This window comes from Arachis stenosperma, chromosome 7 (assembly GCF_014773155.1).
Source record: "Arachis stenosperma cultivar V10309 chromosome 7, arast.V10309.gnm1.PFL2, whole genome shotgun sequence".
Lineage (NCBI taxonomy): Eukaryota > Viridiplantae > Streptophyta > Magnoliopsida > Fabales > Fabaceae > Arachis > Arachis stenosperma.
Genome location: NC_080383.1, coordinates 65,484,626 through 65,502,357, shown reverse-complemented (window position 1 = coordinate 65,502,357; position 17,732 = coordinate 65,484,626). Strand labels below are relative to the sequence as shown.

Here is a 17,732-nt window from a genome sequence, read left to right as displayed (position 1 = left end):
CCTCCAACCCAAGACACCACCTTAGCAACCTTAAAAGTCGGATGTATTTAGCTGACTCCTCTGGCTCCACTGATGCGTGCGCATCATGTTGTCTTTTTCTATGCCTTTTCGTATACGAAATAAACGCATAATGCTTAATTATGGAGAGTTTTTGGTCTTAAATTGGATATTGCTTTGATCCTTTTGATTTCATAATTCTTGTAGGGAAATTTTAGTAAAATAGAAGCAAAAGCACAAGGAGGAACCAAGAATTGAAGACAAGTACAAAGAGAATTCGTGGATGCTGTCAACCCTGACCTCTTCACACTCCAACGAGCATAACTTGAGTTACAAAGATCCAAATGACGTGGTTTTAATGGCATTGGAAAGCCAACTTCTAAAGATTTCCAACAATATATAATAGTTTATACTTTGTCTTTGGCATCACGGCACTAAACGCCAAGACGTAGCACATTTTCAACTCAGTCGGAAGACTTAATTTAATTTTTAATTAATTTTATTTGATGATTTTTTAGGTTTTTAGACTTTGAATACTTAGAATTATTAGGATTAGGTATAAAAGAAGGTGGGACCCAGCCCTGCGGGATCTCTCCTCTTCTCTTCTTTTCTCTTCTCCGAATTTTCATTCCACACTTTTTATAACTTTTCTCTACTAGGGTTTATTTTCACTATGAGGAACTAAACCTCCATTGTTAAGGTTAGGATTTCTACTTATCTTGATGGAATATTATTTATTCTTTTATTCTTTGATTAATACATTAATTTATATTCAAGGATTGATTGCGTTCTTCATTTTAGGGATTAGAGTATATTGGAAGATAACTCTTTTTCTATTTGAATTCCTTTTGAATCTTGAAAAAGTTATATCACAGGATTTATAGCTTGAAATCAATTCCTCATAATTCTATACTTTTTTGGATTTAACGCGATATGTGATATATAATCATCTTATTTTTGGGTTCTTACGATTTTGTGTGGTTTATAAACTAGAATTTAAACTTAAACCCTCTAATTAAATTAAGTGACAAAGGAATTGGTGGTTGATTGAGTTAAAGGATGATTAAATTATCAAAGAATTAGAGTCTAATCACTTATATTTAGGTAGGACTAAAACCCAAGTAGAGCTTAGTGTCCCTAGGATATTATATTAAAGAAACAGGTTAGTACGTAAATGTTACGTGACGTATAGGAACCTTGTAAAGGAATAAGGTGCGGTATAGTTGAAAATAGGATAGTCACCGTTTTCTTTATATTTTAGAGTTGGAGTGGTAAAAAAATTATGATCTTTAGCTTAATAGAAACTTTAGTTCGATATGGTCACGTAGACATAAAGTTTGTGCAATTTTGAGTTCATTTATATTTTAAAAATAGGAAGAAAGTTAGATCATCGAGGTTGTTTCAGTGTCAGCCTTGGGTATGTGATTTAAAAAAAATTAATGTTATTGTTAGATATTTTGAAATAACTAGAATAAGAATTTCTGAAATAACTTAAATAATCTTTTCCAAGAAAAATATAATTAACTAATAATGTTTTAGGTTATTACGGAAGTGAAATAATTGGTTTGTAGGGCTTATAGTTAATTGTGGTATGATTGTTTGGCAAGGACATGAGTTTTGTCTCACTTGCATGATTGTGATAGAAATATGATCAATATGGAGAATTGACAACTGATCACTAAGAGCTGGTAAGTGAATTATTAAGCCCTAAACGAATGAGAAAAGCGGAATCTGTAAGTCGGAGGTCGCTTACAGAGACTAGTGATTGTTGTTTAAGCCTTCTAATTGAATATAAGGATGGGGACGCCCGTGGATTTGAGTTGCTTTTCCAAATATGCTCAGACTGACAAGCTGTTCCTATAAGGCAATGTCACTTATAGAGGTATAACGTGAGTACTCAACCTAAGAGTTGTTCCTGTAAGAGAGTTGCTTACGGAGGTATTCCTATAGTACTTAATTTGGTTTTGCTCTGGAAAAGCGTTACCCAGACCGGCTGTTGGGTTACGTCAGAAGTGGGTAGAAACTGATACATGAGCTAATGACCTACACTAGGGCTAGACGTTCATCATATGCATTTGTATGAATTGTTTGGGTGTGCTTTGTATTGTTGTATTATGCTAATTGTGAATTCATTGCTATTTGTTGCATGCGTAAATTGTTGATATATTTGTATTGAGTGATTTGCTTTTGTGTGTTTTATATTTATGTTGGAGGTTGAAGTAGACGGAAATATATTTTAGGAAGTATAACTTAAAGAAAATAACTAATTGTCTAACGTAAATTCAAAGAATTTTAAAGGTTTGACAAGAATAAATATTTTGGGACACAATTTGACATTTTGTATTTTATTCTTTACTTTTACAACATTCCTATTCTTTATTGAGAATGAGTGATTTTGTTCTCGTCCCAAATTTTCTAACCCTTTTAGAAATACTAGTATGAAGACTCGTCGCGAAGCAGCAGATAAGTAGAAGGGTCTATTTGTAAGTGAAGTTATTTTATATTCCCTTGCCTTTATTATTTAGAATCTTGTTTCTTTACAGAGGGGCAGGAGCTGATTTTGAGTTTGTATTAACTAACTATACCATATTAATAATTAAGTGAATATATATCTATTTGGATATAGTTTTACCTTATGAATGATTTTGATTTATCTGGTGATGATTTCAAACAAATCAACAAAAAAATATATTGGCTTTTTTTCTTAAAACTGCAAATGAGTTAACATCGTAAAGGCTCAATATTAACTAAATAATAACAGAAAAGTTCACGTAATGTCCTTTCTGGTAGAAATACCATAACTTAAGCGCGACATTCTACTGGAAGGGTCGTTTCAAGTTGGTATTAGAGCAGTCCTTCCTGTAGAGTCTTGGGAGTGACTCACTTCACTGTATACTCTGTGCGTCTGTCATGCAGTAAGATTTGTCTTAATGACAAGAGATTGAGTTTTAAATGCACGATTATCTATTAAATGATTCTATTAGTTTACCATTGCATATTTCATGGTATTAAGTCTGGCCAGCTTGATACTAATGACTTATGTATACAGGAACACTGATGGGTCGTCATAGACGAAATAGAACTGATGAGTAGTGGTACTCCCTCGGTTTGGGAATATTAGAGGTTACGTTTCAGGAATTAGTTCCGATTCGAAGTATAATTTATATTCACATAACTTGGTATACAATTTTTCTTTTATCAATTGCATTGTAATTCTCTGATTCAAATTTCTTTCTTGGAACATGATTTTACTATCTTCCAGTTATACTCCATGGTTCACATATATATCTGTGCTTGATTGTGAACCTAACTATTCGTTTGGATCTTTTAGGATATACATCTTTGAAATTGCTTAATTTCTCTTTATGAATCTTGTACCCTTTGATTTGAGTTTGAACTTATTTCATTATAAAGAATGATCTTTAAATCTTTAGAAATATTACCATTGACCTGAGCCGCCTTTACTTGTGGACTTTATACTTTAATTCAATTGGAACTTACTTCGATTTAATACAACATCTTTTCTCTTATTGTTCTTATCAAAGTTTTCTAATTTAGATTTTTTTTTCTTAAGACACAATTTAATTCTTTTGTTTCATGTTCTGCATCTTATACGTATCTTGCTCTAATCATACTCTTAGCTATCTTATAGATTCTTGACCTTATAGCTTTTGATTTTGCGTTCCTCTACATAGACAATGTATCCTCTTGGAAATTCTTATTTTGGATCTTCTCAAAGAAGTTTCGGTTTGAGTTTTCTTTTGCCTGATTCTATCCACAATCATTCTATGAATTTTGATAAGATTATTTTCAATTTAACATGCATTTCCTTACATGAACTCTAAAACTTCTTTATATAATTTAAACTGGTTTGTTTGCAATGCACTACCTATCCTTTTATGGACTCATGAAAAAGTTTTATCTTAGATTTTCTTCTTTAAATGCAACTTGATTTTCTATCAATTTTGTTGTCGTTTTATGCGTATCTTTGCTTGATTATGTACCTAAGTATCCTCCAAGATTTTTGAAGGAAGATTTTTGTCTTTATTCTAAATAACCTTCATTTTATAAACCTCATATGACTTATTTCAACTTGAATATGTTTCGATGTAATGCAAACATTTATGCTCTTGTTATTTCTTTTGAGAAATGTTTATTTTGTATCTTTTCTTTTTAGAAAGTGAAATAATTCCCTTATATTTTTCTATTTCCTGTGGACATTTTATTCAATTGTGTTCCTAAACATTCTCTTGAATTTTGTGGACGATGCCATTGACTTTGGTCATCTTCCTCTTGTGAACTTTGTACTTTAGCTTGAATTCAATTCCAATAAATGCATCATTTTTCTGTTATTGTTCCTGTCGAAGTTCTTTGATTCAAGATTCTTCCTTGAGATTGTGATTTGATTTTCTTTCTGCAACCCCTCATTATTTTTATATATTCTTGTTTACTTGTGATTTCTTGTCGAAGTTCTTTGATTCAAGATTCTTCCTTGAGATTGTGATTTGATTTTCTTTCTGCTACCCCTCATCGTTTTTATACATTCTTATTTACTTGTGATTTCAAACATTCTTCCAAGTCCTTTAGAACATTGTCGCTGCTTGTTCTTTTTTAACTTAGTTTTGTATCCCTTCGAGTGAACTAGAAGTTGTGTTGGCATTACGTCCGATTCCTAACCATAGTGAACGATACATTAATTATATGGAACCGAGATTGCTGATACAGAAGATAAAACTGGTAAGTGTATGACGTCACAAGAAGTCGTGAAGTTTTGAATATAGCAAAAAGGTTTGTAGATGTCACATTATAGTTGCTAGTGATAAAATTGCAAGATGAGCATAGATTATAAAAGTGTTAAGTTGGGATCACATATAGCATGTGAAAATGTGATGCATCATGGATTAATAAGCTTGGTTATAAGAATGCAATAAGGTGATCAAACTTCGTTAAAGATTATGAGCAAGCATTGCGCCTATTGTTAAGTTCCGAGTTTTAAAATTAACTTGTATCAAATTATTTTATAAACTTTTGCATCACATTACATTTTTTTATATATTTGTGTGATATGTCTTCCTTGATTTTTGAAGCTAAGTATACTAAATCTTTTTACATTTCTTCCCTGATATGTTTGAAAGTAAGGTTAAAGTATATCTTTTTGTCTTGTATCAATTTTTGAGGACAAAATTTTTTATAAGGTGAGTAGAATGTAACGACCCGTATTTTTGAAAATCTAAATATAAATAAGTTATGATTTATTTTATTAAGTTTGAGCTTTATATTTTTAGAAATTATTTTATTACAAGTAATTAAATTAATTATAAGATAAGTTGATTTTAAATCAATCAAGATTATTACGTAATTTTTATATAATTGAATATTTTTCATAATAGAAATTAGAATGCTAGCAATAGGGATAAAAAAAAAAAACTAACCAGTCGAAACGAGTATTTGTGGGGATTACTCATGATTTGGGGTTAGATGGAGATTTATGAAATTTTCACGACTTGCCCACATGAAGCGGATGAGAACGGGGAGATAGGTACTCGCCCTATGAGACCCGTAAAATTACTGATTTATCCTAATTTATAACTACATAAATTAGTAACCCTAATTTCTACCTCCAATTCAAATCCTTCCTTTTTCTTCTAGATTCATTATCAACCTTAACTCTCTCTCTCTCTCTCTTTCTCTCTCTAAAATCCGTCATTATGTTGTTTAGTATCGTTCTATAAATTATGTTATGTTATTATGTTAGAATATATTTTTATATTTTTTCTTTTGAAATGTTATTTTTCATAGTGAATATGTTATGAATTGTGTTGAATTATATTGAATTCATTATTTTATGATTTAATATTATGCCTTTTTTCAATTTTTTTTAAATCCTTCGATACCTGAAGGGATTTGCTTACTTGAGAGAATAATTAAATAGTTATTTGCGAAGACAGAGAGGAAACGAGGGCATGTTTTTTTAAAACAGGAGTGAGGGACAAGAAAGGTGCTCGCCACGCTCTCCTAAGTATTCATTATCATACTTAATTAGCAACGGAGATCTAATTTGAGACGATTTGAAAGATCGAAGACACGTGGCCTTCATCTATATTGGGCCTTAAGGTAATGAACTCAAATCAGATTTGTGACCCTAACAATAGACATAGATTAATCTTCCTTGTTTTAAGGTTTTACTGGGGTTAAGTATATCTTGGATTAATATTTTAAATAATTATTGTAATAAATACTACACTATTATATATTATAACATTCAGTATATGTAAAAGTTAGATATATTTACAAGAGATTTTTTTATTTAAATAAAAAAAATTAATTATCTTTTTTCTCTCTTTTAATTTTAAATATTATTTATTAATGTAATGAAAAGGTAAAAATAATAACAATCATTTAAATAATTAAAATAGATAATTATAATATATACAACTACATATATTATGGATTATTATATATGATAAATGATTTTTTTTCTATTGACTATTTATATGATTTATTTTATGATTTTTCTCCTCGTAATATATAAATTTAAGATACAAAATGTTATTTATATTATGAAACATATAAAATAAATAACTTAAGTTATCATCTAAGACAATAAGAATAATAGTGTAAATACTTGCTTACATATTAATATTAAAAATATATATAAATAATATATCCTGATATTTTTTTAGTAGAAAAACAATAATAAAAATTATTAATTAAGTTAATTATATAATAAAAAAAATAATTTTTTAAATAATAATAAAAAATAAGATCACTATTTTCACGTACTATAAAATTTATAAAATAATTTTAGACAATAAATAAATCCTCAATAAATTATACATTAACCTTGTCAAAAAAATAAATAATTAATACATTAGATATAATTATTTACGTACTATAATATACATTATCGATTATTAACTTATAATTAATTTTTAACTTAATTTTTGGTAATTAAAATTTAAATGATTGTAATTATTAAATATTGAATATTTTGCATCTAACTAATTTTTTTGGTTATTGAAATTAAAAAAGGATGAGTTATTAATCAATTTTGAAGTCAAATTTAAATTTGAGTAAACAAATAAAAAATTATTTTAAATTTTATTTCATTAATTGAATTAATTTCAAGATAAGAAATTATTCTATACATTATATTGTAAAATAGTGTAGTCATTTGTTATTTTTTATTGACAAATATTACCAAATAAAATGGTATAAAAAATTAGAAGAAAATATATTTACCAATTCAAAAAATATTAATTTATTTTTAATAGAATAAATTATATATTGAATAACAAAATTCTTAATGGTTTCTCTCCACACTAATTAATACTCACAACGATGGTGTTTCAGTAATGTTACCAATAAATATTAATCAATAATCTTATAGCTTTTGTAATAACGTAAGTCTATAAATTTGAAAACTTGAAAATTATGTCATAAAATGTGAAGTTTTAACACGTAATAACGTTGATCATATTGTTTTGATCATTTCAAGAATAAATATAATACCAATAAATAAAATTGTCCCAGGTAAATTTCAATAAAGATAAATCTCCATAAATATGTATTGTTATCAATGAGAAATTATTTTATTTTCAAAACAAATATTTTTTTCTACTGTATTTCTTAACTCGACAAATCGAAGATTAATCTACTACATATTAATATTCTATTTATTAAGAGTTTATCGCTAGTCAATAAATTATTGTTACATATACAAGACAAAATTTAAATTCTTAATATTTGCTTAAGCGAATAAATAAAATGAATACTTAACTAACTCAAATTAATTAAATTAAATATTAATTATTTTTAATATTTTTAAATGATAAAATATTTATAGTAATAATTATTATATATATTTTTTATTTAGTTTTTTAATAAAAATTTAATATAATTTTATGTATTATTTCGTAGAGAGTACTGGAACATATACTAAGTGCTTGTTTAGGCACCATTAAATCAATAAAAAAAGATATTTTTTAATAGAAAATGATTTTTTTTAATTTTTAGTGTGTTTGACAAATTTCTAATAATAAAAGTACTAAAAAAATAAATATTTTTAAAAAATTATCATTTACATCTTTTTTCAAATATTTTTTTTAAAAAAAAATATTTTTTACATAATAAATAAATAAAAAATACTTTATTGTATTTTATCTAAATATAATTAATAAATAAAAATTTTTTTTACATAAAATATTTAAATATAAAATTATTTTTATTTTAATAAAAAAATTTTAAAAAATATTATTTAATTTTTTTTTTGAAAATAGCGTCGAAACAAGTACTAATTATTCGGTATGCTAAGATTATTAGTGAGTGCGCCATCATATGTATCACATGATTCACGTCAGTTTAGCACTTTAGCTATACTATAATAGTATTGAAACTAAAGGTTCCAATAACGGAAATATATAATTGATGGTTCGGTGAACAACTCCAAATAAAGAATCATTAGGGAGATTATGAAGATATACATAGCACAATAATCTACTACTATATTGTTAAATAAAGAATAAATCTATGCTATTCCTTTACTAATATTTTGGGCTGTGCTCTCCCAAAAGTTATCGAAATAAATAAGGGTGAGCTACAAAAGAAAGATTTTTTTTAAAGATATAAAAAAAAATCTAATATTTAGATATCTTATATAAAAATATTTTTTTAAATAAAAAAATGCTTTTGAAAAAGATGAGAATTTATTTTAAAAAAATAATTTTTATTTCTAGTACACTTTTATTCTTATTTAAAAAAATTCTAAATATAATAAAATTAAAAAAATAATTTTACTTACAACTAAATGAGATTCAAACACAGTCTGTTTGTTTTAAAAAAGCTTCTGCAAATAAAAAAGAAATCATGAATGATAAGATGATAATCTCAAGATAAGAAAACAAATTGGAGATAAAGGATATATCCATTATTTATTTCTTAACTTTTATTTATTGTGTCGTTAATTTCGGGGACCAGAAATATTTGATAAAAAAATATTAGTAAAAAATTATTAAAATTTATTATTTTTTACTTTATTTAATACATTATTTTATAATAAATAAATATTAAATAAAATAACTCATTGTTTTTTGTCGTCGTTCCTAACGCTGTCGTTATGGGACAAACCTTGCAGTAAATTGTTTGTATATATATATATATTTTGTACTCTTTCTATCTAAATTTCCGTATCTCATTAAATAATTGAGGGAATCTAATTGAATCTAATGAACACGCAACATGATATCAGTTTTGTCCTTCATTTTATATTTTAAATTTTGATGATCGTTAACTTCTATGAAAAATATTAGTCGTTTGAGTAAAGTATTGTTTTTGTTCTCATTTGAGATTAATTTTAAAATTATTCATAATATTTTAATTGTTCTATTTAAATTTCTAACGTTTTAAAATTGACTTAATATTATTCTGTTATTAGGGATTCGTTAACAGATATAATGGCAGAATAAAATTGAGACAATTTTAAAGCGTTAGAAACTTAAATAAGACAAAAATATTAAGGACAAAAACAATACATAAAATAAATTTTAATTTAATTTTATCTTTCAATAATATCAATATTTTACTGTACATAGTATTCAATTATTTTTTAATTACATCTAAGTAAATTACACTTAATCACATTACTTTTATTTTAAATAAATTTATTTTTTTATAATTTTAAAAAATTTTGATACATTAGAGATAAAAGGTATACTTTATATTTTATTGTATATATATATTATTTTTTTCTTTTTCACAAATTTATATATTAGTCATTCTACAGACATTTTATGATAACTAAAAATCTTTAAGAATAAAATTATAAAAAAAATTAATTTATTTAGAATGAAAGTAATATGATTAAATATAATTTATTTAGATGTGACTAAAAAGTAATTGAATACTATGTATAGTAAAAAATTGATATTATTAAAGGATAAAATTAAAATTTATTTCTATGTATCGTTTTTGTCCAATATTTTTGTTCTATTTAACTCCCTAACGTTTTAAAATCATTCCAATTTTGTCCTGCCGTCAATTCTATTAATGGATTCTTAATGGCAGGACAACATTAAATCAATTTTAAAACATTAGAGATTTAAATAGGACAATTGAAATGTTAGGAACAACTTTAAAATTTATCCCAATAATACTTTACTCTAGCCGTTTTTATTTTCATATGTGCGAGGATTATTCAAACTTAAATACTAAAATTATTATAAACTAAAATGATAATATAATCTAATTATTTAAATGAAATGACTTGCGTATTAATGTGTTTATTAATCCATCTTTTTATTTGCCGGATATGATATTAGTTAAAATAATAGATATTTAATATGTGCAATATTCAGAGGCTGACACTTTAAGTATAAAACAAAAAAAATAAGTAAATAATTTTTAATCAGTCAACTTTAAATAATTATAATTAATAATTAATAATTTTATATTTTTTAAAAATAAAATCTAAATAATTACTAATTAATGACTATTAATTAGTATATGGAGTGCAATTTAAAAATGTTTGTCACTAAATTTCTGTTAGTTACCTAATGGAATTGAAAACGAAAAGAAGAGTTAGTTAGTATTGGTTTAAAATTATAACAAAGACAAAAAGAAAAAATAGAGTAATGCTAGAAAATTAACATTTTTGGAACTAATATTTATCAGTTTTTTTTAAATTATTTTTTATCTTAAATTTATACCTTAATTATAACCCATAATTCTAAACACTAATAAATTATAAACTATAAATCTTAAGTCTTCAAAAAAAAAATTGGCTCATATTGACTAATTAAAAATTGATTCTTTACTCTTTTTCAAAAAGAATATTAGTCACATAAAATGTTCCATTTAATATTTTACATTTTAATTAATATGTTTTCGGTTTAAAATTTAAAAATAGGAGTATGATATCTTGAAGCCTGAAGGCTTGGAGCTATAAATAGGTGAAGGTTGAAGAGATCATACATGCATTCATCCACAGAGAATAAGAGAAAGAGAGTCTTACTTCTTTCACTTGATTCTAAAAAATGAGAGTTGCTTTTGCTTTTCTTCCTCTTGCTTTCCTTGTCCTGGTATATGTTTCCCTTTCATTGTTTTTATGTTTAAATCCCCTTAAGATAGAGCTCCCATGAACTGAGTTTTATAGTAAACAACAACTCAAATTAAAATTTACCACTGTTTTAAAAAAATTTAAAAAGTAATTCGTCATGAATGCACGCATTCATAAAATTTCATCTATTATATGTCATATTACATAACATAATAAATGAAATTGTAGTCTCTAAGATATACGTGTTTGTTTAGTTTAATATTTATAATTTTATTCATATAATATTTATAATTATATATTTGTTATATTTAAAATTATATAATTATTAGACTAATTTTTTTATTATTTCTCGAATATTATTGGGTTTGTGTTAGTCGCTTTACGTTTGAGAGTTCGTTCATGTTTTACTGAGTTTTAATAGTTTTCATTGTATGCTTAATAATATATTGGTTTCTATTATTATTAGTATATTTTAGACGTACGTTTCTTCCATTTATCCAACACATCTATAAAAAAATTGTAAAACTTTTTACTTTTATTTTCGATCTTAACAAGTGATTTAAACATTTTTAGCTAAATCCTTCTTTTATTTGGTTATTTGTTTAGATTAATATTAGAGAGAAAATAACATAACATTATTTTATTTAATTTAGTATTCATAATTTTATATGTATAATATTTATAATTATATATTTATTATATCTAAAATTATTTATTTATTTTAGCAATAAATTAAATAATACAAAATAAAAAAATAAATACATTAAAGAAAGCTAAAAAAAAGTTATGATTCTCTATGATTCCCAAATTATTATAGCTCTTAAATATTTTTGTTTATTTATTTGGTTTTCAAGATATATATTTAATTTCTACAGCGGTGGAAACTTAGATGTAGTTGATTTCATGTGAAGTTCATAACTGAGAGCCGTTAGATAAAATTTTAGTCAAATAAATCAAATCATCTAACCGCTCTCAGTTATCAACTTCACATGAAGTTTACTACATCTGAATTTCTACCTTCTACAGCAGAATGGCATTTCGATAATTACTTTTGCCTTGTTTTGTGTGGAGAAGCTTGTAGCTTCAGTTGAATCAAGAAAAGATGCAGGGGAATATTGGAAAATGATCAAGGACATGCCAGAAGAAATTCAAGGCCTCGTTAAATTCAATGAGGAGCAGCAAACTGAAGGTTTGAAGCCTCTTATGGTCACAGAAGAAGTAACTATGGAAAAGAAGGTGTTTACAGAAGATAACGAAATGGATTGTAAGGAAAAGAAACAGGTTGTTAAAGAGTTTGAACCAAGACCCAATGTTTCAGCTTATGGTGACAATGAGGTCGATGCTAAGGAAAAGAAGCACGTTGTGAACGATTTTGAACCAAGACCCAATGTTTCAGCTTATGGTGATAATGATGTTGATGCCAAGAACAAGAAGCACGTTGTGAATGATTTTGAACCTAGACCCAACGTTTCAGCTTATGGTGACAACGACATTGACGCTAAGAAACAAAAGAAATTTGTGAAATCCTTTGAACCAAGACCTAATGTTTCAGTTTATGATAAGGACAATGTTGATGCTAAGTAAAAGGACATGGTGAAACACTTTGAACAGTATGAAATGTCACTACTGGTTATACTATAATGATGAATAAATAAAAATAAATGCATCTTAAATGATGTAAGTTAGTTACTCCATCGATCTATTGATCATTTTGAATTTTTTTGGACACATTTCATAATTATTCCATTTAAATATAATTTATTTCTGGATATATTAATTTGTAAATATATAAACAAAATTAAAAATAATTGCTAATTAAAAATAATCAAATAATTTATTTATATATATAAATTAAATATATATAAAAATATATATAGAACAATAAATAGAAAGATATGCAAATACACGCCGGATTTAGTTAATTGTTGATTTTTTTTCGGGCATATATAATTTAGTTACTTTTTTTGATAATTTTGTTTGTATAAATATTAAATCGATTATGTTATTTATATATTAAAATTAATTATTAATATAAAATATATATTAAAATATAAATATATATTAAAATAAATTAAAAGTGTTTTATATTAAACAGATATACCTCGTAATCAAAAGCTGATTAGATTTAACACTTCAATGAATATTTTATTCAAGTCAATCATAATTGAACAAATGGAAACCTGAAAAATAGGAGGATACATGGTTGGATTTTGAGAGAGAAAATAAATTAGGGCGCCATTCACCTAAAAACGCAGGAAACGTGCTTTTTTAAAAGACATATATGGGTTATTAGTTGAATTAGTTTTTACAAAATAAAATATTTTTAAATATATTTTTGAATTTTTTAAATTAAATTAGTCTTTTAAAAATTACAAATTAATCATATTTATTTTTTAATTATTTATTAAATTTTTTTAAAAAAATTGATATCTTAAAATATTAATTGATAACATATATCATTAATGATGGACCCACAAAATTTATGTTAAAAGTCTAAAATAATACATATTACTATCAAAATATATATTAATACAAAAATTTATTTTGAATTGTTGTCTAGGATCAACTATTTCACATTAAATTCTAAAAATTTTTTATTAAAAGAAACTAATAGAGTGACTTCAGATTTTAGTGATAGTTTTTTTTTTGAAATATTTTTTTATTATTATTTCTAAAAGAAAAAAAATATTCTAAATTAGTAAATTGATCAATTCACTTTAAAAATTTATATGCAACATAATTACATATAATAGAATAAAATGAAAAATAAACAAATAAATAATAAGGATCACTAAATTGAGAATAAAATAAAATATATAAATTCATGAAGAGAATAAAAAAATAAATCAATACCTAAACTATAATTGTTTGAATTAAAATTTATAATTAAAAATATCAAAAAGAGAAACAATAAAATTGAAAGATATATAGAGTCATAGAGAGCTATATAAAATAAAATAAAGAATTTAAAATTTACTTTTTGACGAAAAAAAGATTACCACTAGACAAAAAATAAAAAAAGAAGGTTAAAAATGTGAAACTAAGAAGATGGTTTAAGAGAATAAATGAATAATGGCTAGGATTTGAGAATAGAAGATAACTAAATTTGATTAGGTTAACTAATAGTAAAAATGATAGAAAGATAAAATGGGTTTGAAATTTTTAATAATTAGATTTAATTTATTTGTAGTGGGGTTATTAAAATTTAAAATGGGAGTATATATATATATATATATATATATATATATATATATATATATATTAAAAAATGATATGAGAGTGGGGCAAGTGCCCCTCGTTACTATGCATGGGTCCCTATCTGTATATAATACTTGATATGTCTAATTGAATATTAACTAAATATATTTATAAAAATTTATTAATTTAGTCATTTTTTTCAATTACAAAAATCATATTTCTAATATGACCTAATGACTAAATTAATAGATTTTTGTAAATATATTTAGTCAATATCTAATTGAATATGTTCGTTGACGAAAATTGTAAGTAAAGTAACTGAAAGAACGATATGATTAATTAGTAATCTTTAAAGAACTAATTTAATTAAAAAAATCTTTCAAAAACAAATTCAAAAAATATCTTATCTTTTAAAAATTAATTTAAATATTAACCGGATATATATGACTTCTATTAATTAATATTCCACATATATGACTTCTATTAGTTAATATTCCATTGGTCAAGCCGTGCTACTTGGAATTTGGGAGTAAATCAAATTAAACTCTCGTGGTAACATTTATGGTTCATGTACGATTAATCTATTTTGTTAGAATAATTATTTAAATTAGTCTTTAAAAAATTTAAAAATAAATATTTTAATTTTTAAAATTAATATATAAAAATATCTTTAAAATTTTATTTTAATAGATAAATCAATTTTAAGTTTATTTTTTGACAGAATAATTATTCAGATCCATTTCTAAAAATTTTTAAAATAAATATTTTAATCTCAAAAAAATTAATATATAAATCAATTCTAATATTTTTTTTATTAGATATAACAGTCTTCCGTCTAAAAATTATTATTATTATTATTATTATTATTATTATTATTAATTACACAATAATACTATATCATAATTTTTTATATTTTTTGAATAAAATAATAAAAAATTTATTTATTAAACTGTATTTATAATATAAAAAAATATATATAGTCACTCAATAATAATAATAATAATAATAATAATAATAATAATAATAATAATAATGTTTAATAAAATTATTAGAGATTATTCTATAAAATTATTATTCACTCTAATAAAAAGAATGTATTAATATACTAGTGTCATCAATCACATACACAAAACTAAATTGATAATAACAAAAATTAATATATAATAAAAATAAAATAGACAGAAGACTATTATGTCTGATAAAAAAAATATTAGAAATTAATTTATGTATTAAATTTTATTAGTGACTAAAATATTTGTTTTTAAAATCTTTGAAAATTAATTTTGATAATTATTTTATTAAAAAATAAACTAAAAATTAATTTATCTGTCAGAATAAAATTTTAAAAATTAATTTATTTATTAATTTTTTTAAAAAACTAAAATGTTTGTTTTTAAAATGATTTGAATAGTTGCTCTTCCTCTTATTTTAAAACGAATTATTGTATTGAGTCAAGTGTATTGGTCTTTTTTGTTTTATTCATATGGGTCTAGTTTTTGTAACCATCTTAAATGTATATCAAAATTAATTTATATATAAATATAAAATTTTAAAAATTAAAAAGCAAATTTACTCTCACTTATACGCGTGCATTTTTATTCTCTCATATTTATGAATTATATAGGTTAAAATTATCTCTTTTTTTTTTTATTTTCAGACTTAATTCTCTCTTTATTTCACTATTAAAAAGTTGTTTATTATTGAGAAATTTTTAAAATAGAATTTTACTATAAAAAATTAAAAATATCCGACAAATTTTTTATTAATAAAAAATAAAAAAATTTAAACTATTAGTGACAAATTATAAGATCTACCGGTAATTTTATCAATGTAATTGGTTAATAAATGTGTCGTAAATTTAAATACACAATCTCGAGCTCCATTCACACGAGCCTCCAAATTTGACTGTTCATACCAATAAACCTCCATTCATTCTCTCCGTTGCACAAGCTTCTTCCACCGTTGCTGCCGTCACTCACGTCGCACGAAATCTCTCTGTCACTCTTTACATCGCACGAGCTCCTTCTATCGCCGCTCTCATCGCGGCTACTCCCTTCGTCCCCATCATCGCAGAGCACTCTCTGTTGCCGCTCTCGTCGTGTCTACTCCCTTTGTCGTCATCGTCGCACGAGCTCTCTCCGCCGCCGCCCTTGTCGCGTATGCTTCTTTCATGAATTTTAGGTGTACTCTGTTGCTTAGAGCCGGACTTAATTTTTCTGTGCCAATTTTAGGTTTATCATACTCTACTTCGTTAATCTGGCTTTGTAGTATCTGCATACAGTCCAACCAGGTCCAAAAGGAAGAGAACCAGACACCCAACTTTCAAGACATGGACACCCAGCAACCACAACCCATGCTTGCCGTCCCCACTTGCTTCCAAACACACGCCTGGTGGCCATCTCCCAAGCTCGGTGGCACTTGGTTCCCTGGAAGTGCAATTGGGCCACACCCAAAGTAGAAGACTCCAAGTCCGGTGTACAACACTCCTCAACTCTCAGGATGCAACAATTAAGACTCAATTTCAATTATACAAATCATTAAAAGCCTTAATCACATCTGAAGATTGAAGATTCAAAATTCAAAGAGATTAGTTATTGTTAATTCCTTCTAGAAAGATAAATATTTGGTCGTTAGGATTTATTTCTAAATTAGATTTGAATTATTATTTTAATTTGAATTTGAAATAGGTAGTTAGCTATCTTATCTTTCCGAAAGATAAGATTAGAGTTAGTTTTAAATTTGAATTCTAAATAGAACTTAGGATATAAATAAGTGAATCTTGTTCACAAGAGGGGACATCATCCATCGAATCACACATCTCTCTCATGATTAGGATTAGTTTCTTTTCTATCATGAGTTACTAAACCTCCTCGTTTGAAGGTCATGAGCTCTATTTGGTTTAAGGATTAATAATATAAGTGTTTTCTTTATTTTAATTCATGCTCCTTTACTTTTTCAAGATTGAGTTTTCTTCTTCATCAATAATGGTTAGAACTATTGAGAAATATTCTAATTCTGTCTTGGATTCTGATTTTATATTTAAAAAAATTAATTTCAGAATTAGCATAAACTCATCTCACAATCTTCACTTATCCAGAACTAGTTTGAATAAGTGACATATAATTCGGCTAGTGATAGTTTTCGAAGATTGTGTGGCTTAAAATTGAAACTGTTCTTCACCTCTTCTCTGATTAGTTGATCAAGGGATTGGCGATTAATTGGGTTTAGAGAAATTAAATCTCCAAGGGATTGTGGTTTAATTATAAATGATTTGTTGTGAAAAGACTTTTGTAAGAATTACATAAGAAAGCATAAGCATTGTTATTCCAAGAATCAAATTTCTCGGATGCCTTCAACATTCTCATCTATTAATTTTCTTCAAACTTCAAGCATTCTCCCAAGTCTCATCTATTAGCAAAGCTCTTTATGACAGGAGCTAGCATTAATCTAATGCCTCTGTCCATGATGAAGAGGCTACAAATTG

General features: G+C 25.2%; 1 protein-coding gene across 1 annotated transcript; it reads left to right on the top strand.

Annotated features, from left to right (window-relative positions):
* The first annotated feature begins 10,974 nt into the window (after positions 1-10,974).
* LOC130941628 (organ-specific protein P4-like) lies at positions 10,975-12,739 on the top strand. The gene is made up of 2 exons (XM_057870190.1): positions 10,975-11,072; positions 12,125-12,739. The coding sequence occupies exons 1-2, from the start codon at positions 11,028-11,030 to the stop codon at positions 12,632-12,634; spliced, it is 555 nt and encodes a 184-aa protein (XP_057726173.1). The 5' UTR covers positions 10,975-11,027; the 3' UTR covers positions 12,635-12,739.
* The last annotated feature ends 4,993 nt before the right edge of the window (positions 12,740-17,732 follow it).

Bases quoted from the DNA above. Each gene is read 5' to 3' on its own strand.
- LOC130941628 (XM_057870190.1), top strand. From the start codon at position 11,028: ATGAGAGTTGCTTTTGCTTTTCTTCCTCTTGCTTTCCTTGTCCTG. The intron at 11,073-12,124 runs GTATATGTTTCC...TGTGTGGAGAAG, and splicing joins CTCTTGCTTTCCTTGTCCTG to CTTGTAGCTTCAGTTGAATC.